This window comes from Daucus carota, chromosome 3 (genome assembly GCF_001625215.2).
Source record: "Daucus carota subsp. sativus chromosome 3, DH1 v3.0, whole genome shotgun sequence".
Lineage (NCBI taxonomy): Eukaryota > Viridiplantae > Streptophyta > Magnoliopsida > Apiales > Apiaceae > Daucus > Daucus carota.
In genome coordinates this window covers 8,719,611-8,747,565 of record NC_030383.2, presented here as the reverse complement: position 1 = coordinate 8,747,565, position 27,955 = coordinate 8,719,611, and the positions used below count along the sequence as shown (strand labels likewise).

The following is a 27,955-nucleotide window of genomic DNA, read 5'->3' as shown; positions in this document are numbered from 1 at the left end:
AAGTTATTCCAACAAATATAAGTGAATCTATTGTTGAGTCCTTAAAAGTATAATAAAAAAGGTTCATTTTTATTTAATTGGATGAAACAATAAAGAAACTTATTAGAATCATTTAAAACAATTATATAATTTGAAATTGACAAAATATCAACAACTGCCGATGGGCATTTCATGTTGAGATTTAATCCTCTCTTATATTGACTTGTGAGTAGAATGTGTAAGGGTTTGGGTGTTTCTTAGAATGACATTGTTCCGACATTCAGCAAGCTTGACATTCAGCAAGCTTATAGCTTTTCCTCTTTCCTCTTAATTACAATCCTCCGAGCAGATAGTTTTGCATTTCATCTTCTCCGTACAATATAACCTATGTCTTTCTCCTTCAAATGTCGGGGGACTCAGTGCATAAACATAAACCTGATTCAAAATAAAAAAAAATTAAAAATATATATGTGAACGGTCAAATATTCTGATTGAATAAAAACATAATAGAGCGTAAGGTATTTATCCTAAATATACCTGAGACTTTTGTTAAACACGAAAAGTGTATAGTTCTGGCTACAAACTGCATTTTACAATTTTTTAAGATGGTATAGTTGCAAATTAGTTTAAACATAATAATATCTGGAATGACTTCTATATTTATTTTAGTTCTTCACGCTCTTAATATTTTTAGAAAGTATTTTATTAAATATTCACTCACTATTTTAATAAAAACAAATCAACATTTATCACAAAATCAAAATTATCCTGAGAATGATACTATCAGACCTCAATAAAAGAATCCATTAAAATTACTATACATCTTAACTATTGAAACAAATCACTACACTTGAAATTAAAAAAAATTACTATACATCTTTTTTTGTAAGCTACTTACCAGCTGGTTGTTCAGCTCTGCTCACTTCATCTTAAAACAGTCACAAGACTTGGATAAGAGAGGTAAACCCAACATGAAGTAAATGAAGATTATATTGAACGTACGCCAAACTGGGCACAATAAAGAATTACCTGCAAGGAGAAATCACTTTTTATTGTGATAGTAACTGAAACTGCAAATGAATTATAGCAGGTGACATGTTAAGATCAGCTGCTGAGAATGGGAAATGAAATGATGTTAACAATAATTTGCCATCATCTCCAAAGAAAGATAATGCAGCAGAAAGCCTTTTTGGGGGAGTATAGGACATTAGAGAATGACTTTATTTCTAAGTACCAGTTTATTCACTACTGCAAGAAGCTCTTAAGAATGTCAGGAGTAAACAATGAATTGCATAAGCCTATATAATATCGAAATTTTAATGCCAACCTCAGGTTTTTATGCATAAGTCATATTCTTCAGATGACTTGTGTTGCTAACCAGACATCACGAAACGGTCCAAACCCGATCCTATGCTTAAGTTTCAATGTTGCAGGTTCAATCCAGGGTTGACTTGGCATAACCACAATAATCCTAAGATGGTCAGGATCACCATTTTAGAACTCATAATCAAAATAAGCCAGTTGTTGTGCCAGTGCATCATATCTGCTATTTTGCTTCTGAAATGTGAGGTATCCGCATATATTACCCCAACTTATTAGTGCATAAATATTATTCCCATTGAAGGTGAAATCACCGGCCTTAAAAAGAAAAATCGCAAATTTAGAAAGATTATGAACTTCTAGACGACCCTAAAAGGTCAACAAAAGGTAAAAGACACTATTACCTAAACTTGTTGGTTGATGAGAGATCGATTAACCATCACCGGATTAAAATGGCTCGTCAATAACAATAAAATCAACCACTATTAATACTTCATAAAATCGCATGCCACAACACTACAAAGTTTTACCTGGTAACAGATATCATCAAATTAAATTAGAATTGTGGGGCAATTGAAAAAAAAATCCTCTATTAGAATCTCAGAACAACACTCAAGCATAAATATTTTGCATGTATGCACCAAACAAATTAAGCATAAAAATATCAAACCAAAATATAGACACTGGATGGCATGAAATCAACCGTAGAAAGAACAACTAAAAATAATTAATAAGAATTCCTTTAAAAATAATAATTTATATGCAGGCTACAAAACTGTGCTGATTAAACCGGTTTAATGGAAAATAAACACAATTGCTTCCTGATGTATAAGACTTTTCCGAAACTCTTCACTATATGGAACACCATCAACAAAAGTGAAAAAGTTAATTCCTTGACCTTTCACCCAGTAACCATATTAATAGTAGTAAAATTAATCTTTTGAGAAAACATACAATTTTTTGATAAAAACTAAAATGAGAAAGTACCTCATGCAGAGCCAATCCCGTTCTCATACAATTTTTGGATTATTCCTTCTCCTGAGGCAGAGGAAGAATAAGAAGTTAAGTATACACGGCAACGATTAAAGAACGGACAAAGCAGGCTTACCAGTACCACCGGAGAAGGAGACGACGGGCTTTGCGGAATGCATCCATAACCTGCAGATCGTTACCATGGGTCAGGACTAAAAACAAACACCATACTGGAAAAGCAACTTTTATACCTTCATAAAGATGTTAACATCAAGATCAGGTTTAATATTTGTGTCTTTCTCTCTTCTTGCCAGCTCTATCAACATTTCTGGGAAGCATAGACATGTATTATACATCAAAGCACCTTGTGTTTAAATCAAATCAGTCTTCCAAATAGCTCATTATAAAGGATTAAAGAAATTAGATACGTTTACCACTAACCATAGCGTGATCCCACCCCCTGGCATCTTCCAGAGAAAGCCAAGGTTTCTCTCACGGTCATTTCCTTGACATCTCAAGATTGAAGTTGGCAAAAGAAGGCAAAGCTCTGCTCCCTACAAAAGCTTCTGCTTCGACATGTAGATTCTCAAATCTAACTTCAATTGTAGGCAACTGCAGTCCCACTCTAATAACATTATACCAACCACAATCAGGAGAAATGTCCCAAATTTCATTTAGCATTAGATTATCAATGAATAAGAACCAAACACTTTAGAAAAAAAGTCACGAAGATAAAAGTAGAATCATACAATATACATATAGGTTTTTCGTTCAGACATTATATCAAACATATATCAAGCAATCGAAATATGAATGATAATATCCATAAAAAGTGAAAATTTTAATTCAACAAATGGTTAACAACAAAGACTATTAACAAATTAGAGTGACAAAATACGGAAGATGAACTTTTACCGCATTATGCCGGAGTGATCAATGGGCAACAGGGCAAGCCATATCAGTGTCACTAACATTGGCTACTCGATGCTTCGATTCTACAAAAACACAAAAATTAGAGCGAGGTCCAAGCGGAGTTCGTTTCTTTCATGGAAATTTTCAGAATACAGTAACCGATCGCCACCTGTTGATCAACGAAAGTCAAAAATTAGAAACTCTGAAGAAGAGAAGATTATTATCAGTTTCTGAATCACGACTCCACGAATCAAGGAGTTCGAAATTCAAACTGATGAGTGAGAGGATAATAGTCGTGAAATGAGGCAGTTTGAGAGAAATTAGCCGAGTATTACGTGCTTTTCTAAAATGGTTATGGTTATAACCCGGCTGAACATGGATAACCCATGAGAAATAGAAAATTAAACTGTAATGGACATGGGTCTGACCCATTTAAAAACGGATGATCCAATAGATAGTTAAATGTCCAGAATGTACATGCTTGTTAATATTAATAGTAAGTAAATATTAGTAAGGGTAGGATTAGTAAATATTATAAATCTAATGCTAGCACAAATTTAGAATATATTGATTGATTGCTCAAAATAACACATCTAGAAAAAAACATGGTGAGGTATAAATCGATACTCATTTCTGTTGCTTTTGCATATCATGAAACATGGAAGTATAAAGTTATAACATCCCAGTTCCATCTCGTCCAATTCTATGTCGTGAAGAGTGTGAAAATTTTAGTTCAATTTATAAATATAAGTATTACTATCAATTACACCAACAAATCATCATCTTTTGAGGTATGTGGTGGCCTTTTAAATTATCCAAGTTGTGACAGTTGGCTAGTGTATTTGGACTTATATTCGGATTCAAAATTTGGAACTTGACCCAATTTTTCAAAAAGACTCGAAATTTGACTCTGGTGCCATATAGTATTAGAGCCAATTTTTGAAAATTTGATTGGTTAAGTTGCCAGAACCTTGAGGTGGGGAGGGAGTTTGTAACACCTCAGTCCCACGTCGACTCTTGAAAACTTGATTAATTATGTTGTCGGAATTCGGGGGTGGAGAGGGTGTTTGTAACACCCCAGTTCCACGTCAGTTTGAGTTTGTGGACATTGATTTCGGCCGAGGACGTATGATGATCAGTTTTTTGAAATAGTTTTTTTGGATCAACTAAAATGATTGATTAAAATAAAATATGATATTAATAATGTGAACTACATGGATATGTAAAAAATATATTATTTTCTAATATATAAATAAATAAACAATATATATTCTTACTTAAAACATATTTAATACAGTTTTGAATCTTTTTCTAATATATGAATATGGTCTCTAATATTAATATGCTAATGTTTTTAAAAGCAAATTCCAAAATATCATAATCGAAGCTAGTCTCGAGCGAAAGTATAAATATAATTAAAATTTCTTAAACATATTTTGCAAAAAGTAAATAAATTCCAATACATAAAATTTCTTTGACCTTAAGTGAAAAAACAGTAACAAACGCAAAATCAATTATTAATTTATTTCCCTGATTTCCCTGATTTATCTGTTTCAGTTATATAAGAAACAATCGATAAAGATAAATTGATTCATACCCCCTTCTCTTTTGTCACTCGAAACCCTAGCTTCTCCTCGCCGCCGCTCAGTCTCTCAAAGGTACCAATCTCCATACAATTTCTCTTTTTATTCACCGTCAAGATTGCATCTTTATTCTTTCTTATGTGCACTTATCGTGTTTCAATTATATAGTTTACGTCGAGATTTGTTAAGCAATATCCTGTTTATTCACACTCGCACATGCTGATTTTGGGTTCAAATTAAAGAGATTTTGACCGATATTTGTTTTGTGATGTAAATGATCGATTATTGTGTGATAAAGATTCGTTTTTGATTGGTTGATTTTGTTGTGTGCAGTTTTTGTTTTGATTCTTTTTTTGTTGAGAGAAGTTTTCGCAAGATGGCGTCGAAATTTTGGACTCAGGTTTGTGATTTTATGCCTAATTAATAATCGATTTGTATTTTACTGAAATGTTTGTGCGTCTAGCGGTGGTTAATTGAGGATGTGTTTTGTGGTTGTAGGGAGACAGTGATACCGAGGAGGAAGAGAGTGATATTGAGCAAGATGATGATGAGGAAGTCAATGAGCCGACGACAGTCAACAAGACTGGTAGTAGGTATCTTCAGGATAACGCGAGTGACAGTGATGATTCGGATGGGCAGAAGCGTGTTATTAGGTCTGCTAAGGATAAGCGGTTTGAGGAGATGGCTGCAACTGTGGATCAGATGAAGAATGGAATGAAGATTAATGACTGGGTCAGTTTGCAGGAGAGTTATGATAAGATTAATAAGCAGCTTGAGAAGGTTATGAGGGTTACGGAATCAGATAAAGTTCCGAATCTTTATATTAAGGCGCTTGTCATGCTGGAGGATTTCTTGAATCAGTCTATGGCGAATAAGGAGGCGAAGAAGAAGATGAGTAGTAGTAATGCTAAGGCGTTGAATTCGATGAAGCAGAAGTTGAAGAAGAATAACAGGCAATATGAGGAGTTGATTACCAAGTGTAGAGAGAATCCGGAGAGTGAGGAGGAGGCTGAAGCAGAGGAGGAGACGGAAGACGACGAAGATGATGACGATGACAATGAATTTTTGGAGGATCCGTTGAAAGCTGGGTCAGATTCGGGAGAGGATGACGATGATGACGATGACGATGATGCTGTGACTGATGGTCCTGGGTGGGAGAAGAAATTGAGCAAGAAAGATAAGCTTATGGATAAACAATTTAAGGATCCGAGTCAGGTCACATGGGATTTCGTCAATAAAAAGTTCAAAGAAACTATTGCTGCGCGTGGAAGGAAGGGGACTGGAAGGGTTGAGCTTGTTGAACAGCTTACATTCTTAACAAGGGTGGCCAAGACTCCTGCACAAAAACTTGAGATTCTTTTCAGTGTTATTTCTGCACAGTTTGATGTTAATCCAAGTCTCAGTGGGCACATGCCCATTAATGTGTGGAAGAAGTGTGTGCAGAATATGCTACTTGTACTTGACATTCTTGCCCAATATCCTGAAATTCTTGTTGATGATACAGTGGAGCCGGATGAGAATGAAACTCAGAAAGGAGCTGACCACCAGGGGCCAATCCGGATTTGGGGAAACTTGGCTGCATTCCTTGAGAAGATAGATGTTGAGTTCTTCAAGAGCCTACAGATCATTGATCCTCACACTCGTGAGTATGTTGAAAGGCTGAGGGATGAGCCTCTCTTTCTCATTCTTGCCCAAAACGTACAGGAGTATTTGGAACGAGTTGGGGATAATAAAGCTGCAGCTAAAGTTGCCTTAAGGAGAGTTGAACTCATATACTATAAACCCCAAGAGGTATATGATGCCATGAGGAAATTAGCTGACCAAACTGAAGATGGCGAGAGTGGAGGGACAGAAGCTAGTGGGGGCTTCAAATCAGTTGAGGGAAGTAGAGGCCCGCCCGAATTCATTGTAATTCCAAAGGTCGTGTCTCGGAAAACTACTTTTCCAGAGAGTGGCAGGACATTATTGGATGTCCTAGTTTCTGTCATATACAAGTATGGTGATGAGCGAACGAAGGCCCGTGCCATGCTTTGTGACATATATCATCATGCTATTATGGATGAGTTCTCCACCTCCCGTGACTTGTTGCTGATGAGCCACTTGCAGGATAGTATACATCACATGGACATCTCAACACAAATACTGTTCAACAGGGCAATGGCACAGTTGGGTCTATGCGCATTTAGGGCGGGGCTTATTTCTGAAGGGCATGGTTGCCTCTCTGAACTATACTCTGGTGGGAGGGTGAAAGAGCTGCTTGCACAGGGTGTGTCCCAGAGCCGATATCATGATAAGACTCCAGAACAGGTATATATTCTTTGTGTTCAGAACTGCAAATTTGCTTGCTGTATTTTGGACTGCTATCTTTTAAACCATTTAAGCTCTTGGTTATTATATTTTGATTGGTAAATACCTGGACAGGATGATGTGCAGTTATATATGAATCATATCATAGGGAGTTAATGACATTACTTTCCGTTAGTGCATAAATATGGTACACATACATTTTATATGCTGGATATCTGAATTTTTCTATCCCCTATAATTATCACTTCAGCAATGGGAATATCAATCTTGAAAATTTGATGCAAAGGGAGTTCTATGTGCACCTTGTCAGTTGGGGGTGATTGTTAACAAAAACTTGGATTGCTTGTTTTTGGTTATTATTGTGTTAAAGTACATATTGGCTGGTGCATGTTTAAATTGTACTCTATTACGTGTTTTATCTAGTATTTGAAAATAAAATACTGATTTGGTGAGTGTTTTGAATATGGGTTTAGTGTTATTGAGTACCTGTTCACAAACCAACTGAACTGGGGAAGATGTACAAAATCTAGAATATATGCACCATACTAGTAATATAACAGAACTGGGAAATAGAATGGTCAAGAACACCTCTAGACCCCTCGGTTCTGACTCTGCATACATTGATATACTGATATTACATCCTGAATTCATATTCTGGTAACTCTCACATTGCATCATATGTACTCGACTACAACAATTAATGGACATAAATTAATATCATTGTATTTTCTTGCATTCTTTGGAGTGGTAGTAGTCCCCAACATTAACTTCTGATATAATTTCAGGAACGGATGGAAAGGAGGCGTCAGATGCCGTACCATATGCACATAAATCTGGAGCTTCTAGAGGCTGTTCATTTGATATGTGCTATGTTACTGGAGGTACCTAACATGGCAGCTAACAGTCTTGATGCCAAACACAAATTCATTAGTAAGACGCTTCGCCGTCTGCTTGAAATAAGCGAGAGGCAAACGTTCACTGGTCCCCCTGAAAATGTTAGGGACCATGTTTTGGCTGCCACCAGAGCATTGAGCAAAGGCGACTTCCAGAAGGCCTTTGATGTTATCAAGTCCCTTGATGTGTGGAGGCTGCTTAAAAACCGAGAGAATGTTCTTGAGATGCTGAAGTCCAAAATAAAGGAAGAAGCTTTGAGGACCTACCTTTTTGCTTATTCACGATCATATGATTCTTTGAGCTTGGACCAGCTTGCTAAGATGTTCGATCTTACAGATGCACAGACTCACATTATAGTAAGCAAAATGATGATCACTGAAGAGCTCCATGCAAGTTTGGACCAACCATCACGGTGCATAGTATTTCATGAGGTTGAGCACAGCAGGTTGCAGGCTTTGGCATTCCACTTGACAGAGAAGCTATCAGTCCTTGCGGAAAGCAATGAGAGAGCAGTCGAGGCAAGGATAGGTGGAGTTGGGCTAGACCCCATGCCTACAAGGCGCAGGGATGGTCAAGATTATGCTGCAACTGGTGGTGGAGGTAAGTGGCAAGACAATATGCTTTTTTCACAGGGAAGGCAAGGCGGTGGTGGTACTCGGTCAGGATATGGCAGTGGGAGACCATTTGCACCAGGACCAAATTATAGCGGCGGCTATCAAAGAGATCGGTCTGGTAGAGGTGGGTACTCTTCAGGTCATCAGGGTACTCGGTATCAAGATTCTTCATATGGAGGGCAGGGTAGAAGTTACCAGAATAATTCAGCCAGAGGAAGTCAAATGGATGGTTCAGTCCGTATGGTCAGTCTCAATAGAGGAATCCGCAGTTAGCAAGAGTTAAGTGAAACAACATAATATCCGAGTATTGCTCGAGTCTTTTGTTTTCGAAACTAATTATTATCATTCCTTGTTTTGAGAACATTTTGTTTTCTTTTGTTACCTTGGATATCTGGTGAAAGATTATAATTTTGGTGTGTAAGGATATTATTCGTATTATTTTTGCTGCTGTAATGCCGTACTCTATGCTATCAGCAGCCTTTTTTATGCCGAAAATTTGCTTTCTGGATTTTTGTTGCACGTTTTTGCTATACATTGCTGTATCTAGCCTACTGACTATATTTTTGTTGTTTTGATGCTATTCAGTTGCATTTACATAAAAAGACGATTTTATATGATGAAAATACTTTAGGGTTCTGACTATAGTGTTAAATTAGTTGTCTTTAAGAGAAGTTAGACTGGTAGCTAGAAATTGAAGTGCAGTTGAATCTTTGATGGCCGACTGCAGAGGAAGGTGTAAACCAACTCAAATTCGTGCACAGTGCCCAAAGAATAATCTCCCATTAGCTTTGAATTATGTGCAAAAACGAAAAGAGAAAATATGAGATGGATTTGTTTATACCATACACAAGAATGTAAACTATCATCTATAAGTGATCGGTGCACAGAATCAATTAGTTTGTTATTTAACAACTCTTAAAGCTTTCCGTGATCTAAAAAGCTTTATTCAAAGTTTGAATTACACCTGTTACATGCAGTGATGCAGATTGCAGACTACCTGGGGGCACTTTTTTTATGCGAAGCCGTAAATTATACTTGAATTCCCAAGTTTGGTTCATCAATTTAAGACTAGACGCAAATTAAGAAGAAATCAATTTTTTATTTCTCATTTTGTTCGAATCATATCCCGACATAATATCATTTTTTAAATTTTATTTTCTTAATTTATCTATTTAAAAATGGAAAATTCAAACCCGTAGTATTTAAATAAACCTATTTAAAAGGAAGCAAGATATTTAAATTATATCATAAATTATAAATATTATATATTAATAAATTAAAACTCATATGTTTACAAAGTATTTTTCCTTAACCAAAGAGTTTTTTCAAAAAAAAAAAAACTCAATTTACAACCTTTCCCCCTCTAATTTATAATTACAACCTCAAAATCAACTGACTTGAATTTTAAAATAATATTATTATAACCTTACTTATCTGGTCAAAAAGTAAACTTTTTCATTAGAATAAATATTTTGAAAATGTATAATACTCTTGATTTGTCTTAATAGATATTTATTTCGTAAATTATTTCCGAAAATGATAAAAATAGAAACTCAGGTAATTGTAAATACAGAAACGTGAGGGTGTGTGAGATGTATGCAAGTATATATCCAACAAGAACACGCCTTTCAACGTACAAGAAAACTACCCTGTCCCCAACTCTTCCTGTCTTTCTCTATACATATACATACATACATAACTATATATATATCTCTCTGTATATCTATCTCCTGCCCTTCTTCCACACGACCCATCATCCATTCTCGATTCTCCAGGTTTGATTTTTCATTTTCAATTTATTATATAATCATTTTGACTTTTTTGTTTGTCTTCTTGATTCTTATATTAGAATTGTTATGGTGTTGTGCTTATGTATGTGCATCATAGCTATATTTATTTCTGTGTATGTGATGATGGGTTGGAATATTTTGAGATTATCTAATGAATTAAGATGTGTTTAAGGATGAAAAAAAGTTGGTAGCTTTCTTAATATACTATGCATCTGTACAAAGATTTTGTTGGTTGATTCGGGGATTATGTAGCTGTGCTAAGTAATAAGTTTGAATTCTTTGGTTTAATTTATAACATTGACTTTGGGATGAATTGTAACTGATCAATACTCGGTTGGTTTGGGTTTGGGATAAATAAAATGAATTGTCATTTGTGCGATTTTTTAATGGGAGAGAAAGGATGATTTTGATTTTTGGGTGACTGGATTGAAATTCAATTTGTAGTATTTATGATAAAATGACGATAAGTATGAGCAGGCAACTTCTCGAAATTTGGAGGAGGATTTGTAAGCAAGATTTTGATGTAACCAGACCTTAGCTAGTAAAATTTAGCAGGAAGAGAAAAGAAAAGAAATAGATTTTTGGAAACATAGATGAGCCTCAAAGAATTAAATGGACTTATGTACCATTAGTTGTATCATAGTTTAATTGACTAGGTTATACAACTTAGTCATAGGTAATTTTCTGCTTCCTTTGACCTATACAAATTATTGACTATTCTTATATCTTGAGTCTTAATTAACTACTATGATGCCTAACGTATTCAGCTACCTGCATTTGCTTAGGAATTCGATAAAACTGTCAAAGGAATTGTGCTTCAGGTGAAGAGTCTCGGAGTGTAGCTAAATATGGCGGTAGCATTTACCCACTTGTCTTGGTGGTTGTGGAGTGGAAAGCATCAAGATCCTAGAGGTTCCAATTCATTGAGCTCTGCACCTGATGCAGAGTTGAGGGAACCAGATACTTCTAAGTTACCTATGACAAATGGCAAGAAGATGGCATCCACATCTAGAAGGGTCAAGAAAAAAGCACCACGATATAAGGATAGGAAAGTTGTGAGAGAATATGATGTTGTGATTGTGCCATCTGATGGAGGTTGTTTTTCAGGATCTGAGTCTGATGATTCGGATTGGTCAATAGGATGGTTGGAGCCTCATGGCCCTGGTTTTGACAGTGATAATGAATCAGATGACAGTTTTGCTGTGTTGGTTCCTTGTTATGGACGTGGACGTAGGGAAATGAAAGGCAGCGCAAAGGACAAGTTGAACATAGTTGCACAAGTTCCTGGTAACATTACTTCCCCTGATACTGCTCCATATAGTTTATATTCTTTTTTCTCTCTTCCAATATTATAAACATATTTGTAACCCTAGGCTTATTCCTTGCTATTATTGTTTTTTAATGTGGTTCTCTGTGGCAGTCCCACGTCAACTTCTGTTTCCAAATAGGCAGATATTTACACTCCCTCCTTCCTAAAACAAGCATCACAAGTACAATTTTTACAACATTACAATAAATAAATAGAAGGAATGATTGGGGACAATATATGGAAAAAGGGAGGATAGAACAAATCTATGTTGTTACATAGACTGTTCGATTTTAAATCTTATATAAGAATTTGTGTACAAATAAACAAATTATAAACATTTAGGGTTCATTTGTTTACCTGAACAAGGCTGGAAAAGCTGAATGGAAAATGAACCACCACTTCAGATTGTTTAGTAATGCAAAATTCAACTGGATGACACTTAAATACCAAAATCAACGGGACAGCACTTAAATTATATGGATGATACCGGCTCAAAAATGTAGCTGAATGTTTCATTACTAGTAATATAGTGCAACACTAAATTTTATCTTGATGCAAGGTTATGTGCAATAAAATAATAACTCCTTTTTCAACTTAAGAATAGATGATTATTAATTCACAGAAATTATTATTCTTTTATTCAAAACTTTAATTAAAATCTCTGTGTTTTGTTATATTATTTTTTTATTTAATAAGTTGATTTTGATTAATTGAAGATTGTAATAAATAAATAATTCCATTCAAAATGTTTCTTGAAATAATATTTATCAAATAATATTACTCATTCAACATTCAGATTGTTATTTGTCCAGAAATTCAAATAGTTCAGATATTGTGATTCAGATTTAACATATGACCTCTTATTCACCTTCATTCTGATTCGGAGTAAAACTTGTAGATGTATAATAATAGTAAACTGTGATAAACTGTGATCTGCTAAACTTTTATTATCCATCAACTCATATGCAAGTTTTGGAACAACGATATAAGCATTGCTGGGACATGAGATTACACCAGTCTTAAGTCACATGGATGGAGTGTGGTCATGTATCACAATTTCCATACCTTTAACCCACACCAAGTGTCGAACATGTCACAACTATACCTTAATCCTTTCACTGTTTCATATAGGTCCATGTTTTGCATTGTTCTTGCTCAAAACTAATCATTTAGTCATTATTGGTATTTATAATTAGCAGGGTATGTATTCATATTGTTCACTTGTTACTCTCATCTTTGTTAGTTGATGTTTCCGTAGTTATTAGGTTTGGATGAACTGAGGTGGGAGTCGAATGAAGTTCACACTATTTTATTGATACCAATAGTCTTTTCCATACTGACTTGACACTTTCCATTCTATGCCGACTACCATTCTTTTTAAACCAACAAAAGAAATATTCATCTTTATGTACAGTTTTCTTAGTAGTCGTATTAGTGTCATCTCGGAATTGTTCTGTAATTGAATATTTCCTGTCACATAAACATGTGCAGATAACAAATACATGGAACGGTGGCTCTCTTCTCTACAGAACAGCTGACTTGAAGAGCTGCCATATTATATAATATGCACTGCTGCTGCTTGTTTATGTGGAAGAATTGTTTAAATAGAGTTAACAAGGGGGATAAGCAAAGATATAAATAATAATATAAGCAAAACAGATGTAAAAAAAAAACTTGATATGTAACATATTAGTTTGTAAATAGAACTGTGTCGTGATTGTTCTGTGGTGTGAAGACAGCTGAAGATGAAGACTGGATGAAGCTTTTGTTTCATAGAATTTCAAAGGATGAAATATCAAGCTACCCTGTGGTTCTTGTTTAATATCATTTACGGGTGGCTGAAAACAGTTTGGCTCTTGCCAGGAAAAGCGAAAAGGATGCATCAGATGGGGAAAAAAAGGTGGTTTGTGATTGTCTCTGTAACATGTGATTGATGTATATATGGCTGTACATAAAAGCATGTGAAAAAAAGGTCAAAATTTTTCTTTGGACACTGTAAATAAATCCATCGTCCAGAGGATGAAAAAAAATGAAAGAAATTAATTTGTATATAAAAGAAAAACAAACTTGTAGATTACTGGGCAGTTTGGTTGTACCTTTATTTCTTTTAAAGACTATTAGTGAAATTCAGCCGAATGTCGAATTACGGTGCTGGTTGTATTTGGCTCAGAACAAGAGGATTTGAATTCTAGTTGTAATGATATTTGATATTGTGTTTGATTTTGATCTCTATTAAATCGTTTTTCGATTTGCTCTCCTCAAAAGAACATCTATTCGTTTAGCACTGTACCCTTTTTCTACTTGAAAAATGGTCTCAGATCTAGAAGTAATGGCTAGAATAACAGATTTGAGAAAAATATCTCAAATACTAGTTATTAATGCTAGATAATATGGTGTTTTCAATTTGGGAAGAAAACAATGTCTTTTTTTGGGATCGTGATATTGAGGGCATTAATAATGGATACAGTGATAACAGGGTCGATTGTTCTTTATCTGCTTGAATTTTTGTTTCTTGTTCTTGTTCAGTTTGGCTTAGCTTGCCAGATTTGTTAAGAGTGTTGAGCATAGACTGGCTTCCACATTTGTACCTAGGGGCGAGCAGGAAAAACCGAAACCGCAAAAAAAATCGAAAAACCACACCGAAAAAAACCAAACCGAAAATAACCGAAATAAAAAACCGAAATTAATGGTGCGGTTTTATTTTCGGTTTTATGCTAAAACCGCACCGAAATTAACCGAACCGAAATATATATATATATATATATATATATATATATATATATATATATATATAAAGCACCTTAGTTATTTATAAATTTCACATCTAATTTTATATGGAGGTTATTCTTCCATACTTGCATATTTGCTGAGTCACTTAAATAACCAGACACCCAAATATTTAGAGGAGCGCTTGATCGAAAACTAGGACTATCGTGATTTACCACAAAGCAGAAATATTTCTATTGTTAATCTGCTGATCAAATTTTATTATGAAATCTATTCTACTTTTTTTATTTATGTACTTTTTGAAAACTTTTTATTTGAATTTCATGATTAGTTGATTTTGGGTAATTTTATTGACTTGACATCATCTAATTTCTTGTCAAAATATGTATGCTTTAGCTTTTATTGTGTATTAAGGTTTTTTAGATGAAAGTATGTAATGTTTCCTATATCCTCATATGGAAACAATAGTAAATAGTAACCGAACATATTGTATATGTTCATGAAAATTTTATATTTTTTTAAAAAAAAATCATTATGCACAAGAGTAGCAAATAATAGTGGAAAAACCGAAAAAAAACCGCAACCGACTAATGATTAACCGCAACCGAAAAACTGTTTTAGTTGGTGCGGTTACGGTTAATGATGATTAACCGAACCGAACCGCATTCATCGGTTTGGTAACGATTAATGTCCGGAACCGCATCAAACGGCACCATGCACACCCCTGTTTGTACCGACAGTCTTGATACCTTAAATCAAAAACCAAGTACGGAGAAGGCTTTCACGTAGGAGAAAAGACTCTATCTCGAAGTGTCTTTCAGCGAGAGAGCATTAGTGGAAAGTCTTGTGTTTCGCATTGGTGTTCAAGTCATCTGGAAACAACATCCAATCAAATTATCTTATTTATATATAAAATGAAATGGCCAAGCTCACTAACACTTAAACCTCAGCCACATGATCATTTAAGATATCGGAAATTTTTATTCATTTATCGAGATTAAAAATACGTTGTCTATGTTCCGTTAGAATGGAAAAAATTGTGCAGTTAACGAGTAAATTTATTTATCAAATATTAAGGTTTTATATTGATCTAGAAAGATGAGATGATTCCTGCAGTATCATTTATAAATTTAGCTCTTCAATAATAGAAATCATTACAACCAATAATAATGCATTTTGGTGGAAAATTTTGTAAGAAACGTGTATATTGAAAATTGTTGCCAAGTGGACAAAGATTTGGAAACGGCTTCCTATTATCATGGTGTCCAAATAACCCATCACCATGATTGAGGCAAGCAATTCTCACCTTAAGTGGCCGCTGCACAACATATCCCAGATGTGTCTAATACAAAATGTTGCACAGAGCAGCAAGAAATGCATATTCATGGTGGTGGGCAAATCACATCAGAACAAAGCAATTAAAATGGCTGGAACAAAATGTACAAGGTAATCATTAATCACCCTTCATGCATTTTTCCCATGCTGTGTAGCATCTATATAACAGATTGCATCTACCATGTAAGTTTTCATCTCTGTGCATTGGCTGCAATAGATCCCCAGAAAATGACATGATTTGTGAGTTTCGACATAATTTTGTTACTACAAAATTTTGAAAGTTCGACCGGGACTTTATCGGGTTAATTGTGCATTTCCGGAACATGCGAATAGTACCCCGGCCCCAAGCGTTCACGAAATTATACGAGGTCATTTTTCCAGAAATAAGAGCTAATTTTCAGAATATTTTTGGTTGACATAAGAATTTGTCACAGTGACCAAGTCCTATGTTGTACTATTGTTATCTATGTTGCACTAATATCTGTCAGTAATGCGTATACCTTGGATGCTTATTGCTTACTTCTAAGTTCTAATCATGTTTATAAAAATCAGAAAGTGGAACTAATTGGTCGACCTAACGATTCAAGATTTATCGGATTCGATAAATCAAGGATTTTTAGTCAAATCAGAGTGTAATCAATAAATCAGTAAAATTACTTTTAAGGACTAATCAGGGATTTATTGAGGATTATTCAATAAATTGGGGATCTTTAGAACAATGCTCGACTGCTTGTAATATATAAAGTTGCCACAAACTTATTATTTCAAAATTTGGAATGACAGATATGGAAGGGAAAGTAGAGTATGTACTGAGCATGATCAATGAAGAAGGTGACTCGTTTGTGATGAAGGCAGACATGTTTTTTAGGAGGAGGCCTGAATTGGTGAACATCATAGAAGATTGCCTCCATGGATACAGAGCCTTAGCACGAAGATATGATAAATTATCAATGGTTATGCAGAATGCTAACCGAACAATTGCCTCTGCTTTCCCTGAAAAAATGGAGCTCACTATGGATGATGATTTCGATGATTTCCAACAGGTAACCACTTCCTCTCATGAACCAGAACGTCCACCAAAATCAGTTCCACCGCCTCCTGCTATCAGTCCCAAGAGAAGTCGTAATTTTAGTAGGAATAGAAGTCTTAAAGGGCCAACTAAAATGATGCCAAAGAAGGGGATGCTCAAGCTTGGTTCTATGAATGATGCTGCTGCAGAAGCGGCTACTAAAGCATCGTGTTTGAGCAAAAGTGAGGCAGTGGTTGAAATTGATAGGCTTCAGAAGAAAATATTGGCACTACAGACTGAGAAAGAGTTTCTGAAAAGCTCGTATGAAAATGGACTTAAAAAGTGGTCGGACATTGAGAACGAGGTTACTTCTATGCAAGCAAAAGTTAATTCATTACAAGATGAATTTAGTATCGAAAAGGTTATTGAGGATGATGAAGCACGGATGCTAATGGCTGCTACAGCTTTGAACTCGTGCCAGGAGAAAATAACGACTTTGCAAGAAGAACATGAGAAGTCGACTCAGGAGGCAAAAGGAGAATTAAAAGAACTGGACAGAGTCCGGGATAAGTTTGAGACAATGATAGAACAGCTTAGTACACAGGATTCTGAGGATAACTCTGTTCGAGAAAACAACAAATCAGAGGATTCAGACCAGAATAGAAGCATTGAAGAAGAAGCAAATAATCTGGAAATAGTAAATGTAAGTCTGAAGGAACAGCTTCAAGTGGATGGCGATTCATCTTTAACAGTGACTGTACTTGCTGAAAAGATCGATGAGCTTGTTGACACGGTCCTTAATCTAGAGTCTGTAGTATCCTCTCAAGGTGCTTTGGTGAAAAGGTTGAGATCAGAAAGTGATAAGCTTCAGGAGAAAGTTCAGAGCTTAGAAGTAAACAAGGAAAACTCAACTGATTGTTCAGACTACAAGACTAGGATCCGAGATTTGGAAAATGAATTGAAAATACTACAGAGCTTCAAGGAAAGTATCAATAATGCAGACAAAAACTTCCAAAATAAGCCGGAGCAAGGCAATGAAAAGAACAGAGACTATCATAATGTACCTAATGACGGAAGTTCTGGTATTCATAATTCAGTGGAGTCCCATGAACCACAGAGAGAAGTTACTGGTGTCGTTGGAATGCCATCTCCTCACAAGAATCACGTAGATCCTAGAGCAGAAGAGAAAGTACACGAGGATGGAGACAGCAAAGTTCTGGAGATTGAACCGAATTTGCAGTCTAAGCAAGGCAGTATTCATCTAGATGATCATGATGAATTGAAGACGAAACACAATGAAAACAAACATGATGAACGTTCGACCATGGTGGACGACAGTGATGCGCCTGAATATGGTATAGTTGAAGGACATCAACCAAATTGGAGACGAATACTTTTGAACGATTTGGAGGACCGGGAGAAACTTCTACTGGAAGAGTACACCTCACTTCTGCGAAATTTTAAGCAAGTGAAGCAGAAGCTCAATGATTCGGAAAAGAAACACCGGGCTAACCTCTTCAAATCTACACTGCAAATGAAAGTTTTAAAGAGTGCCAATGCTTCCAAAGATGCCGAAATTCAGTCTTTACAAAAGAAACTAAACTTGTTAGAGTCGGAACACGATGTCTCAAACACAGATAAAAGCACCGATGGAGATAGTCATCCGGCATCGGATACTTCTTCTCTTAAGCAAAGGGAAGCTTGTGATTTAGGACAAGTGGAATCAAGTGAGAGCACCCGACCATCAACAGTTGCAGCGGAAACAGATGATTCTAGAAAGTACGACAATGGTGAATTGGAACTTGAATCTGCTATATCGAGTATTGAAGAAAAGATCCGTATGGACCTTGATGAACTGCTCGAGGAAAACATAGAGTTTTGGATAAAATATAGTACATCATTTCATCAAGTTCAGAAATTCCAAACCACATTCGTAGACTTGCGAGCAGAACTAAGTGAACTAAAAGAAAGCAAGATGAAAGAAGGAAGCAGTCTCCAGCACTCAGATGTTCGACCAATCTACATGCATTTACGAGAGATTCAAACCGAATTAACATTATGGTTAGAGCAGAACGTAGTTCTTGAGGATGATTTACAGAACAGAAGGTCATCAATAATTAGCATCCAAGAAGAGATATCAAGGTCATCAAATGCAGATTCTGAGGATGCAGATGAAACCGAGCTTACCGGTCATCAAGCTGCAAAGTTTACCGGTGAAGTGATGAACATGAAACAGCAGAACAACAAGGTAGCAGATGAACTTTTAGATGGGATTGAAAGTGTAAAAAGGCTGAAAGGTGAGATCGAAAAGGCAGTAGCAAAACTGGACCAAGAGTTCAGATTTTCTGCTGCAAAGAATCAACAAACGAACCAGTCTAGGAGTAGAGTACCCTTGAGGTCTTTTTTGTTTGGTGCCAAGGCAAGGAAGCAGAAGGGATCATTACTTGCTCGCATAGCTCCCAAACAGCAGGCACAGCAGAGTGATGCATGTGAGGTGCAACCAACAAAACCAACAAATTCATAGTTAATGCCTTGGTTTGAATGTACGTGCATTGTTCATCAAACTAATTCATATGAATTTTAATGCATGCTTCGGTTTCTTTGATTTTTATTATCATCATTCGTCCTACAGTCCTACGTAGTTAATTCCGATTGATATCTTCATCCGGATATCCCAATTTTATGATTTTTCAACAAAGTACAACAGCATCAACTGCCACACATCCACCCAGACAAGTCAAGCTACTCTGATTAGAGTTCACAAGGGGGCTATATATACATGCATATATATACAAACTCACAGCATTCGTGTATGCAGTAGTACTAGCTGGAGTGTAGATGTAAGTTTGTTATAGGGTTTATGTATTAACCAATGTGAGCATGAAAATTGTTCCCTAAGCTGACGCTAGAGCATAATGCAATCTTGTTCAAGGCTACTTTGTAGTGTTTTCAAAACCTCCAGTTGGTGACAAGATTCAGTACAACGTGAGTAAATCTTTTCTACAGAATTTGGGTAGGTGGCAACCTTTTTGTACCAAGCCAAAGAACAGGAATACGGATACATATACAAGATAACCACGAATTTCCTTAAGGATATCAGTGCAGTGCTAGTGATTGAACAAGCTCATTATGTTCATCAGATACATAAGATTTCACCTTGAACCTGGGCACTTTCTGACCTGGTGATGGAGTAGCAATACACTTGATCCCAATTACTGTGTCCAGACCTGCCATAAAGAGACACTGTTAAGCAACATAATTTGAACAGTCTTCAGAATACTTTGTGACTAGATTGTACCGTGGAATATCTTAAAATATTTAAAAGTATACATGTTTTATATTTAGCACAATATCATAATGTCAGTAATTTTAAACTTCAGTCAGATGAGTTGGTCTAAATTCTACATTGATCCATTTTCATAACATGTAGTAACTAAATGTCTAAATTTAAAAACAAATCTAACTGATATTCTTCTCTCTCTGCCACACTAAATCCGACAAACAAACAACAAAAAGGAATCCAACCAGTTAAGACGATATACAACATGAAAAGAAACATAAACAGTTCTGTACTGTACAGGCGATCTAGAACATAGTGAAGGAAAGAGCATACAGTTGTAAACTGATAAATTAAGGGAAGAACCGGATAACTTAAGAAAAAACATACATACACGACTAAGTTAAATTATACTTTTACGCCTTTTATTTTATATCAACCCGACCAAATGTATAGATCAGAAGGTTGGGTTGATGGATAATTTTTTTCACGGGTTATTATAAACCTGGACTAAATGGGTTGGGGTGATTAATTGCATGTAAGTTGCCCAAACCGAACCACAGGCAGCCCTAACTCTTCCAGCAGACATTAACGAAATCAGACACATTGGGACACAAATGACTGAACAGTAAACGTGGTTGGGCATATATCAATAAGATACTTATTCATGACATGGAATTGAGCACAGTCTATATTAACCCTTTTTTATTTCGATTGAATACCATACTCAGGCATTAATGATAAACACTTCATGCAAGAGGTTGACCAGTTATAAGTTACTATGCACTTATGGAATGAGTCAATCATGATATTCGTAATAAATCATAATTAAAATGCATTCAAGGAAAGCAGAATTTGATGAATTATTAGTTACTATGCAAATAGATATATAGAATGTATGTAAATATAGGCGTTTGTGTATATATATCAGATTGAGAGATGAAAAACAGAAGGAGATGGCTAAACATTTATATACATATAGAATCTGTATGCATATAAAAGATACTGGTATTAGGTTATAAACATTACTGAGCATTTTTTAAAGTTGGGCAGAGGTTTTGGTTGCATGACGGCTGCATTTGTGTTCCGACACGCCACATGGCGTATTGTATACGTAGTTACGTACTCAACCGTGTCGGTGCCGTGTCCCGGTATCAGCCGTGTAAGACACGCATACAGCAGCCTTTTTCCTGTGTCCGTGCTTCCTACAGATTATTGAAGTTTGAAGATGACTGCTAGTTTCCTACTTTCCTCTAAATTTGTTTCATCACATTTGCTGGACTTATTTCTATGTTAAGTTGTTAATTACTATGTAATGTGCAGTGGATGTATTCTAGATTCTAGTATTCTACTAACCTTAATCCTGATCCTACTCCTTCCTTATTGTTAAATTGTTACTTAAATCTGTTGCGTTTAAGTTCAGTGGTGCAGATTTCAGTTCCAGAACTGCTATGAGCCTGGAATTGGCTAATTTTACACTTTAAAGCTCAGGTATGTAATAATGCTGCACTTTAAATAAAATTATAATTCAATTTTTAAATAAATTCGCCTCATTTCGATGAGGCGCGCACCTCATCGCCTAGGCTCCAAGGGACCCTTGCACCTTGGTGCGCATCCCGCCGTAAATAACATTGCATTCAAGGAATGATTCTATTCATGATAAAATCTAGCTATATGATTTTCCTATCAGCAAAAACAATAGAACTGGTATAAGCTACAGGTATGCTCATGGTACCCTTCAAAGCATTAGAAATGTTACTAACATATTTTTTGTCAAACCATTGTAAAGTTTCTGATGAACTTATTCCCAGTTATTTGTGTGCTTGGTACAAATCTACTATCTCATTGAAGACATTAGTCAGCAATTAAAACTTGCACATAAGAGTAAACAGAAATTAACAGAACAATTCAAGTGTACTATCAAAACTATGCTTTGTATGCATGACAGAATTAATTTAAACGAACAATAAAAAGAAACATGTATATATAAGCACAGCAAACTATCAAGAAAAAAAGAAGTTTACTTACTCTCATGCACACGTCCACGTAAAAATCTTTCTCCTTTCCAATATTCCAATGGCCTTGTTCTATTTCTGTTGCTCCGTCGTACACCAGAAGTCCAGCATGTACCAGCCCCTGTCAAACAAATTTTAAAGTAAATAAATGATAAATGGAATCGGAAAGGCATAGCAATTTAGTATACATGAAAAGAAAACTTTCAACAACAAAAATAACTAGAAGCACCTGCAAGACTTTGCCTACAAGAAAGTTCTTTTCTTTTCTTAGATCCACGTGGTCTAGCTGCTTTCCTTCTGTCATTAAGAGAAATCTCAGTGTGTTCCTACATTTTTGCAGCACAGATGTTTCTCGTTAGCCAATTGAAGCATTTACAAGAAGCAAGGAGGTTGAGATAAAAATGCATGTGAACTCTCAAGTGAAGGAGATTGCCAGTTCAAAAGTTTGTTGCAAATCTCTCAAAAGTTCAGTCAGATTTCCTGGACTCGCCCGTAATTTCATATATGTACTTTTTAGACTAAGCTTACTCTTAAAATAATTAACAAATAATGTTTGACGATATTTCCATACAAAGTGCATGAAGCTTTTATGTGAAAAGGTATCCACTAAGTACTAAATAACAATAAATATCTGATTAAGAGAAGTTGCCAAAAGAGGACCGTATCCATTAAGTATTGAATAACAATTATATATGATTAGGAGAAGTTGCCAAAGAGAACCTTGTTTTGTTGCTCTAAGCCACTTTCTGCATTTGACATACATCCATCCATAAATGCGCCTTCAGCAGCAAAAGGTTCTTTGTTACCTGTGAAAGACAGAGGGTGAAATAACAGTTTTAGCTATCTCACATACAGAAAGCAACAAGCAAGCCTAGTGATGTGGAAGGAAAAGTATCTCATAATGGTAATTAATAAACTGCAGAGGAACTGTAGCACATACATGAGCATACTTGCATAATATAACAGCTTTCTGAACCTAGGAAATATTTGGTGAGGTACATAAAGTACAGTAACAAAATATTTATTAATATGTTAAATGACCAACTCTACCAAAACCTTAAGGTGTTGGGGAGATCCATTTGAACTTATATCATCGAGAACTCACCTCACTTGAAACATTATTAGGATTCGAAGGTGGATCGCTATGGAAAAAACAAATAAGTAAGAGCTTTCATACCAATCTCACTTTGGCTGATCTTTAAATTTTCAGTCGCTGAGTCAGCAATGTCGGCACCTGGTTGGGTAGAATCTCCCTGAAGTATGTTCTCAATCTACATTGTTCAAAAGAACAGCAATTATACACTTCGGGTCCATCATGAATTGCCGAAATAAACTATAAGGACAAACATAGACGAAGTGAAAACTGAAAAGGTATAAGAATCTCACAGTCTTCTCAAACTCAGTCAAACCATGTGCCTGGAGATCAGTTTCAGGACTACCCCTAGCCAATTCAGCATTACCAATATCCGGTTGCGCAGAAGAAACAGTTTCATTCAATATTTCTCCAACCTGCACATGCCACAATCCACATAGCATATAGCATCAAAATTCATCTAATAATCCAAATCTATTCCATAACAGATTACTAGCATGTTCAAATACTATCAAATCTCTAATTCTCCACAAATTATAATGAGTTTATAGTCCACCAATTTCACTTACATGATTGCCCTCATTCTTATCTACCAAGCCATCATGAGAGTCCTCTGTCCTTGTAGTAAAATCTATGCTTGCAGATTTTTCCGAACAGCTATCTCCTGGCATCACCGGTTTTGAACCTGGAGTGGCACAAGCATGATTTTTAGCTTCGGCGTCCGCTTGTAAGTTAAAGTCTCCATGAACACTCGGCTCATTCATTGTACAAAGGTTATCTGATTGTCCGTTGAAGTGTTCATGTGTAGGACTTTTAGCAGGTGACAGGTCAAGATCGGCAGCTGAGAATGGGACATGAAATGGTTTTGACGATGATTTGCCCTCTCCAAATAAAGATGATGCAGCAGACGGGCTTTTTGGGAGAGTAGAGTACATTGGAGAATGGCTTTCATTTCTATTCAACCGTTTACGACTGGCAGGATTTTCTTTGATTGATCCATCCACAATATTCTGGATATCTAACAGAGCCTTTCGCTTTACTGGCATTTCTTCTTCCAAGTCCATTATATCAATGTTTCCGGCATCACTAAAGTCATGGAGGCATTTGTCTAAGTCAACAGGTTTAATCTGCAGGTGCTCCTGCAACAATTTCAGAGCCCCATCCCCATCTAAATCTTCTATATCTTGTGATAATAGTTCATCTAGTATCCCTCCAGTAACGTTCTCAGAATTAGACACTGGTCCTGTTCAAAACATTAAAAAATAATTTGCCAGTTGCCAAAGAAAATGCCTCTGGACTTCAGCAGAACGTAACATCGCAGTGGCAGAATAAAAAAGAAGCTGCCTTCATAATCAAGTTTATTGTGTGTCTATGTGCTGGTAACAGGTAAATAACAGACTACCTGATTCCCCTTTCTGTGATTCAACACTGTGCTTTTGTGAACCAAATTTTAATGGACTTAGATTGGCCTGCTCTAATTCCCCTTCCTGTGATGCAACATAGTGCTCTTGTGAAACAAAATTTGATGAATTGAGATTATCCTGCTCTGATATTTCTTGCGAGGCTATAGTGCCATCATCTTCAGGAATTGCAAGTGAATACTTATGCTTATAACTGGCTTTTGTTCTGGGAAAAAAAGAAAAAAGGCAACCCATGTGTAGAATTCATAGATGTTAATGTAAGCAATGGCTAATGAATAAAGAAGGTACTGTTAGAAAGGTTAATAACAGAGGTTAATAACAGAGGCTAATGATACCCGAAAAGGCTTGGTCGACGGCGACGCTGTTTAGCAGGTGGATTGTTTTCATTTTTCCCGGTCATAGTGCCACCTGTTTGTCTTTCTATTTCTTCTCTGGCAACTGTCATAATTACATTTACAAATGAAAGTCAGGTTTGATGACAACTTTTGACACAGGAATACTAAATATCCAAGTTATTTATACATTCTTGTCTGTAAAAGGCCGAGAAAAACTCATCCGGGTCTTGCAGCTTATCAATGTCCAAAGTGGTCTCCAAACTCACAATAGGACTGACAAATAAAGTAATAAAATTAGTACTCTACCAAAATAACAAAATCTCACATTTATATAAATTGTGATATTTACCCTTTATCCGGCCTCAAACAAAAACTTGGGCGTGCACGTTTCAGTCCCAAACCAGGTCTTCGTGCAAGTTCAGAACCCAAAACTGCCTTGGCATCATCAAAAAGCTCCTCATTTTTATTTAATCCCTAACAGTTGACAACATTAGACATGTTAGCAATCATCAAGTTATTTCTTGACAAAATACCTATAGTAAAAATTTTAATTCCACCTAACCAAAAAATGCAAGTATTATGAGAATAGCAAATTTATACCATAGGTTTCAAGCAATAACTATGTAGCTTCACTAATCAAATACTAGTTTCTCGGAATCACGGATACATATATACAAAAAAAAAAAACTTGTTTTACTAAATGACAATATCAAGTGACGCCGCACCTTAAAATTGTCTAAACACACACACACACACACACACACACACACACTCTCTCTCTCTCTCTCTCTCTCTCTCTCTCTCTCTCTCTCTCCCCCCCCCCCTTTCTCTCTCACACACACAGTATGCAATATTGACTGCATCTAAATTAAATAGTCCCACGCAAATGTACGCAATGAAGGGAACAGATAGGTGAAAAAGAGCTAGGGCTACTATTACAGAAATAAAATAGAAGTAAAAGTTGTTACCTTGAGTTTGAGAAAATTATGAACGGAATCGAAGTCGTCGGAGTCATTAGGCGCCGGCATATCCTTGAAGGTGCGATGACAGAAAGATAATAGAGAGTTTAGTTGAAGTGGATCTGTTGAATCGGAGCTCGGATTATCAATTAAAGCCATCTTTCAATATTCAACAATTCAGGACCCAAACCCTAGAAATGAGCAGTGGGGATAGAAAGAGGGGATCGTGTGTTTCTTCAGTCGATTTTCCACTATTATTTCGAAAAGGCACAGAACATGTGATGAGCGGGAATAATTTGGTACTTCAAATATCATGTTCCAATTTTATTGGGTTTTTGTTGGATTTTATATTCAGTTCATTTTTCCTACTCACTTTCTAATATAAATCATAATAAATATATAAAATATAATTAGAGTGATGATACATGCACATCCTAAATATATTTATGCACACTCTTTCATCTATTTTGAACCAAATTATCTTTTTTAATTGATAAGATATTTGGTTGAAATGATTAAAAAAAAGAAGAATAATTTAGCATAAAACATGAGATATTGGTGTACAACTCTCCTCAGGCGTAATATTTTTCATAGTTTTTAAACCATACTAGAACTCAGGGTGGTGTATTAGATTGAGATTTTAAATGATTTTCTTGTATTCATAAAATCTGAAGGTATTCAATTAGGATCGTTTAAAATCTATTAATATTCAAAAGTATTCAATTGAGATTATAAATTATTCTATAAAATATGGTGGTATTCAATTAGAATTTGAAATTATGCTTTAAAATCCGATAGTATTCAATTAGAATTGTTTAAAATTCAATAAAATCTTATTGTATTAAAATTCTGGTGGATTTTTTGGATTTCATAAAATAATGGATTTTGTGCCTTTTTTCAAAAATCCGTACAAAACCAAAATCACATACAATCCATTAAATTTCATAGATAAGATACAATTCATTAAAATCTCAATCAAGTACACCCCTCTGAATTACGTGAAACTACATCCTAATATTATATCAGTTTTTCTAGGAGTTAATAGGTAAAAAGATCACTGAACTCATGACAAACTTGCAGTTGGGTCACTGAACTCGAAATGTTTGCAAACAGATCACAGAACTGAATTTAACTTACAGTCAACTCACTAACTAATAAAAACTTGCATTTAGGTTACTGTGCCATTAAATATCAGTTGACTTTAACGGAATCCGTTAAAAAATTTAAGAAAATAAAATAAAATATTCGATTTTTTAAAAAAAACTGAAAATTTTGAAAAAGCTTTAGAAAATATGGATTTTTTTTTAAATATGAAAAAATGTAAAAACTTCGAAGAAAATCAAAAAAACCTGGAAATTCAAAAAATATATCTAAATTTTTGAAATTAAAAAATTTCAGAATTTTTTTCCAAATATCCAGATTTTTCGAAGTTTAAAAAAAAATTCAAAATTTTTAGATTTTTTTAAAGTTTTTACATTTTTTCATACTTTTAAAAGTTTTTTCAAAATTTTTCAGATTTTAAAAAAAAAATCGATTTATTTTTTATTTTTTTCAAAGTTTTTTAATTTTTCTAATGGATTCCGTTAAAATCAACTGATACTTAACGGCACAGTGACCTAAATGCAAGTTTTTATTAATTCAGTGAGTTGACTGCAAGTTAAATCTAGTTCTGTGATTTGTTTGCAAACTTTTTGAGTTTAGTGATCTAAGTGTAAGTTAGCCATGAGTTCAGTGATCTTTTTGCTTATTAACCCGTTTTTCTAGTGTGTGCTCATGGGCACATGGAAGCATTAAATTCTACAGATTTGAGACATTTTGATTGGCTCTTGTTTCTTAAATCTTAATAATGGTGGACCTCCTGCAAATACAACAACCACATCAATCAAAATATCTCAAACCTATAGAATTTAATGTTTAGCATGTGCCCATGAGCACACACTAAACAAACTCATATTATATTTGTTAAATAGATTAAAATTTGTTATAATATTATAACCGTTAAACAGATTAAAATTCGTGTTTGGTTGTTATGCAGTGTAAGTAGGGCCTTATCCAAATAGTGATTATTTATGTAATATAAAAATAAATATATTTATATAAATAT

The 27,955-nt window shown here is 35.2% G+C and overlaps 5 protein-coding genes across 21 annotated transcripts in view; 3 read left to right on the top strand and 2 right to left on the bottom strand.

The window, feature by feature from the left end:
- LOC108214259 (eukaryotic translation initiation factor 3 subunit C) overlaps nucleotides 1-9,089 on the top strand; it is a 30,907-nt gene extending 21,818 nt beyond the window's left edge. The window contains exons 1-4 of one of the 2 annotated variants that reach the window (XM_017386180.2): nucleotides 4,688-4,841; nucleotides 5,100-5,166; nucleotides 5,265-7,073; nucleotides 7,859-9,089. In XM_017386180.2, the coding sequence (XP_017241669.1) occupies nucleotides 5,143-5,166; nucleotides 5,265-7,073; nucleotides 7,859-8,854 (2,829 nt within the window). In that variant the 5' untranslated portion in view covers nucleotides 4,688-4,841; nucleotides 5,100-5,142 and the 3' untranslated portion in view covers nucleotides 8,855-9,089. Of the gene's footprint in view, nucleotides 1-4,687; nucleotides 4,842-5,099; nucleotides 5,167-5,264; nucleotides 7,074-7,858 lie in introns of those variants that run through there. The other variant, XM_064089462.1, reaches the window with a different exon arrangement.
- On the bottom strand, nucleotides 49-3,674 carry LOC108211708 (pleiotropic drug resistance protein TUR2-like). 16 transcript variants are annotated; one of them, XM_064089467.1, is made up of 8 exons: nucleotides 3,353-3,669; nucleotides 3,187-3,266; nucleotides 2,713-2,896; nucleotides 2,523-2,635; nucleotides 2,408-2,457; nucleotides 1,704-2,337; nucleotides 878-1,617; nucleotides 49-414 (listed from the first exon to the last, which is right to left on the bottom strand). In XM_064089467.1, exons 3-6 carry the CDS (start codon nucleotides 2,771-2,773, stop codon nucleotides 2,310-2,312), a joined length of 252 nt encoding a protein of 83 aa, XP_063945537.1. In that variant the 5' UTR covers nucleotides 2,774-2,896; nucleotides 3,187-3,266; nucleotides 3,353-3,669; the 3' UTR covers nucleotides 49-414; nucleotides 878-1,617; nucleotides 1,704-2,309. The 16 variants fall into 16 exon arrangements, 10 of the variants coding, with proteins under 10 accessions (XP_063945537.1, XP_063945535.1, XP_063945533.1 ...); XM_064089465.1 differs by having other exon boundaries at nucleotides 1,704-1,829; nucleotides 2,254-2,337; nucleotides 3,187-3,640; XM_064089463.1 differs by having other exon boundaries at nucleotides 878-1,008; nucleotides 1,307-1,617; nucleotides 3,187-3,639.
- Nucleotides 9,090-10,211: 1,122 nt separating the features above from the next.
- Nucleotides 10,212-13,900, top strand: LOC108211181 (uncharacterized). Its single transcript, XM_017382707.2, has 3 exons — nucleotides 10,212-10,356; nucleotides 11,157-11,658; nucleotides 13,172-13,900. The coding sequence occupies exons 2-3, from the start codon at nucleotides 11,220-11,222 to the stop codon at nucleotides 13,216-13,218; spliced, it is 486 nt and encodes a 161-aa protein (XP_017238196.1). The 5' UTR covers nucleotides 10,212-10,356; nucleotides 11,157-11,219; the 3' UTR covers nucleotides 13,219-13,900.
- A 1,723-nt stretch (nucleotides 13,901-15,623) lies between these two features.
- LOC108210853 (protein NETWORKED 2A) lies at nucleotides 15,624-19,393 on the top strand. The gene is made up of 2 exons (XM_017382290.2): nucleotides 15,624-15,853; nucleotides 16,526-19,393. The coding sequence occupies exons 1-2, from the start codon at nucleotides 15,760-15,762 to the stop codon at nucleotides 19,273-19,275; spliced, it is 2,844 nt and encodes a 947-aa protein (XP_017237779.1). The 5' UTR covers nucleotides 15,624-15,759; the 3' UTR covers nucleotides 19,276-19,393.
- Nucleotides 19,394-19,664: 271 nt separating this feature from the next.
- On the bottom strand, nucleotides 19,665-26,145 carry LOC108210854 (centromere protein C). The gene is made up of 12 exons (XM_017382291.2): nucleotides 25,861-26,145; nucleotides 25,242-25,366; nucleotides 25,080-25,165; nucleotides 24,893-24,995; nucleotides 24,539-24,762; nucleotides 23,706-24,379; nucleotides 23,430-23,552; nucleotides 23,221-23,314; nucleotides 22,764-22,849; nucleotides 22,273-22,369; nucleotides 22,057-22,164; nucleotides 19,665-19,978 (listed from the first exon to the last, which is right to left on the bottom strand). Exons 1-12 carry the CDS (start codon nucleotides 26,008-26,010, stop codon nucleotides 19,848-19,850), a joined length of 2,001 nt encoding a protein of 666 aa, XP_017237780.1. The 5' UTR covers nucleotides 26,011-26,145; the 3' UTR covers nucleotides 19,665-19,847.
- Between the last annotated feature and the right edge of the window lie 1,810 nt (nucleotides 26,146-27,955).

Bases quoted from the DNA above. Each gene is read 5' to 3' on its own strand.
- LOC108211708 (XM_064089469.1), bottom strand. From the start codon at position 2,773: ATGACCGTGAGAGAAACCTTGGCTTTCTCTGGAAGATGCCAGGGGGTG. The intron at 2,636-2,712 runs GTTAGTGGTAAA...TTTAAACACAAG, and splicing joins GGGGGTGGGATCACGCTATG to GTGCTTTGATGTATAATACA. The intron at 2,458-2,522 runs GTATAAAAGTTG...AACGATCTGCAG, and splicing joins ATGTTAACATCTTTATGAAG to GTTATGGATGCATTCCGCAA.
- LOC108211181 (XM_017382707.2), top strand. From the start codon at position 11,220: ATGGCGGTAGCATTTACCCACTTGTCTTGGTGGTTGTGGAGTGGAAAG. The intron at 11,659-13,171 runs GTAACATTACTT...AAACATGTGCAG, and splicing joins CATAGTTGCACAAGTTCCTG to ATAACAAATACATGGAACGG.
- LOC108210853 (XM_017382290.2), top strand. From the start codon at position 15,760: ATGTTGCACAGAGCAGCAAGAAATGCATATTCATGGTGGTGGGCAAAT. The intron at 15,854-16,525 runs GTAATCATTAAT...TTGGAATGACAG, and splicing joins GCTGGAACAAAATGTACAAG to ATATGGAAGGGAAAGTAGAG.
- LOC108210854 (XM_017382291.2), bottom strand. From the start codon at position 26,010: ATGGCTTTAATTGATAATCCGAGCTCCGATTCAACAGATCCACTTCAA. The intron at 24,996-25,079 runs GTATAAATAACT...TAATTATGACAG, and splicing joins GGCCTTTTACAGACAAGAAT to TTGCCAGAGAAGAAATAGAA. The intron at 24,763-24,892 runs GTATCATTAGCC...TTTTTTTCCCAG, and splicing joins CGTCGACCAAGCCTTTTCGG to AACAAAAGCCAGTTATAAGC.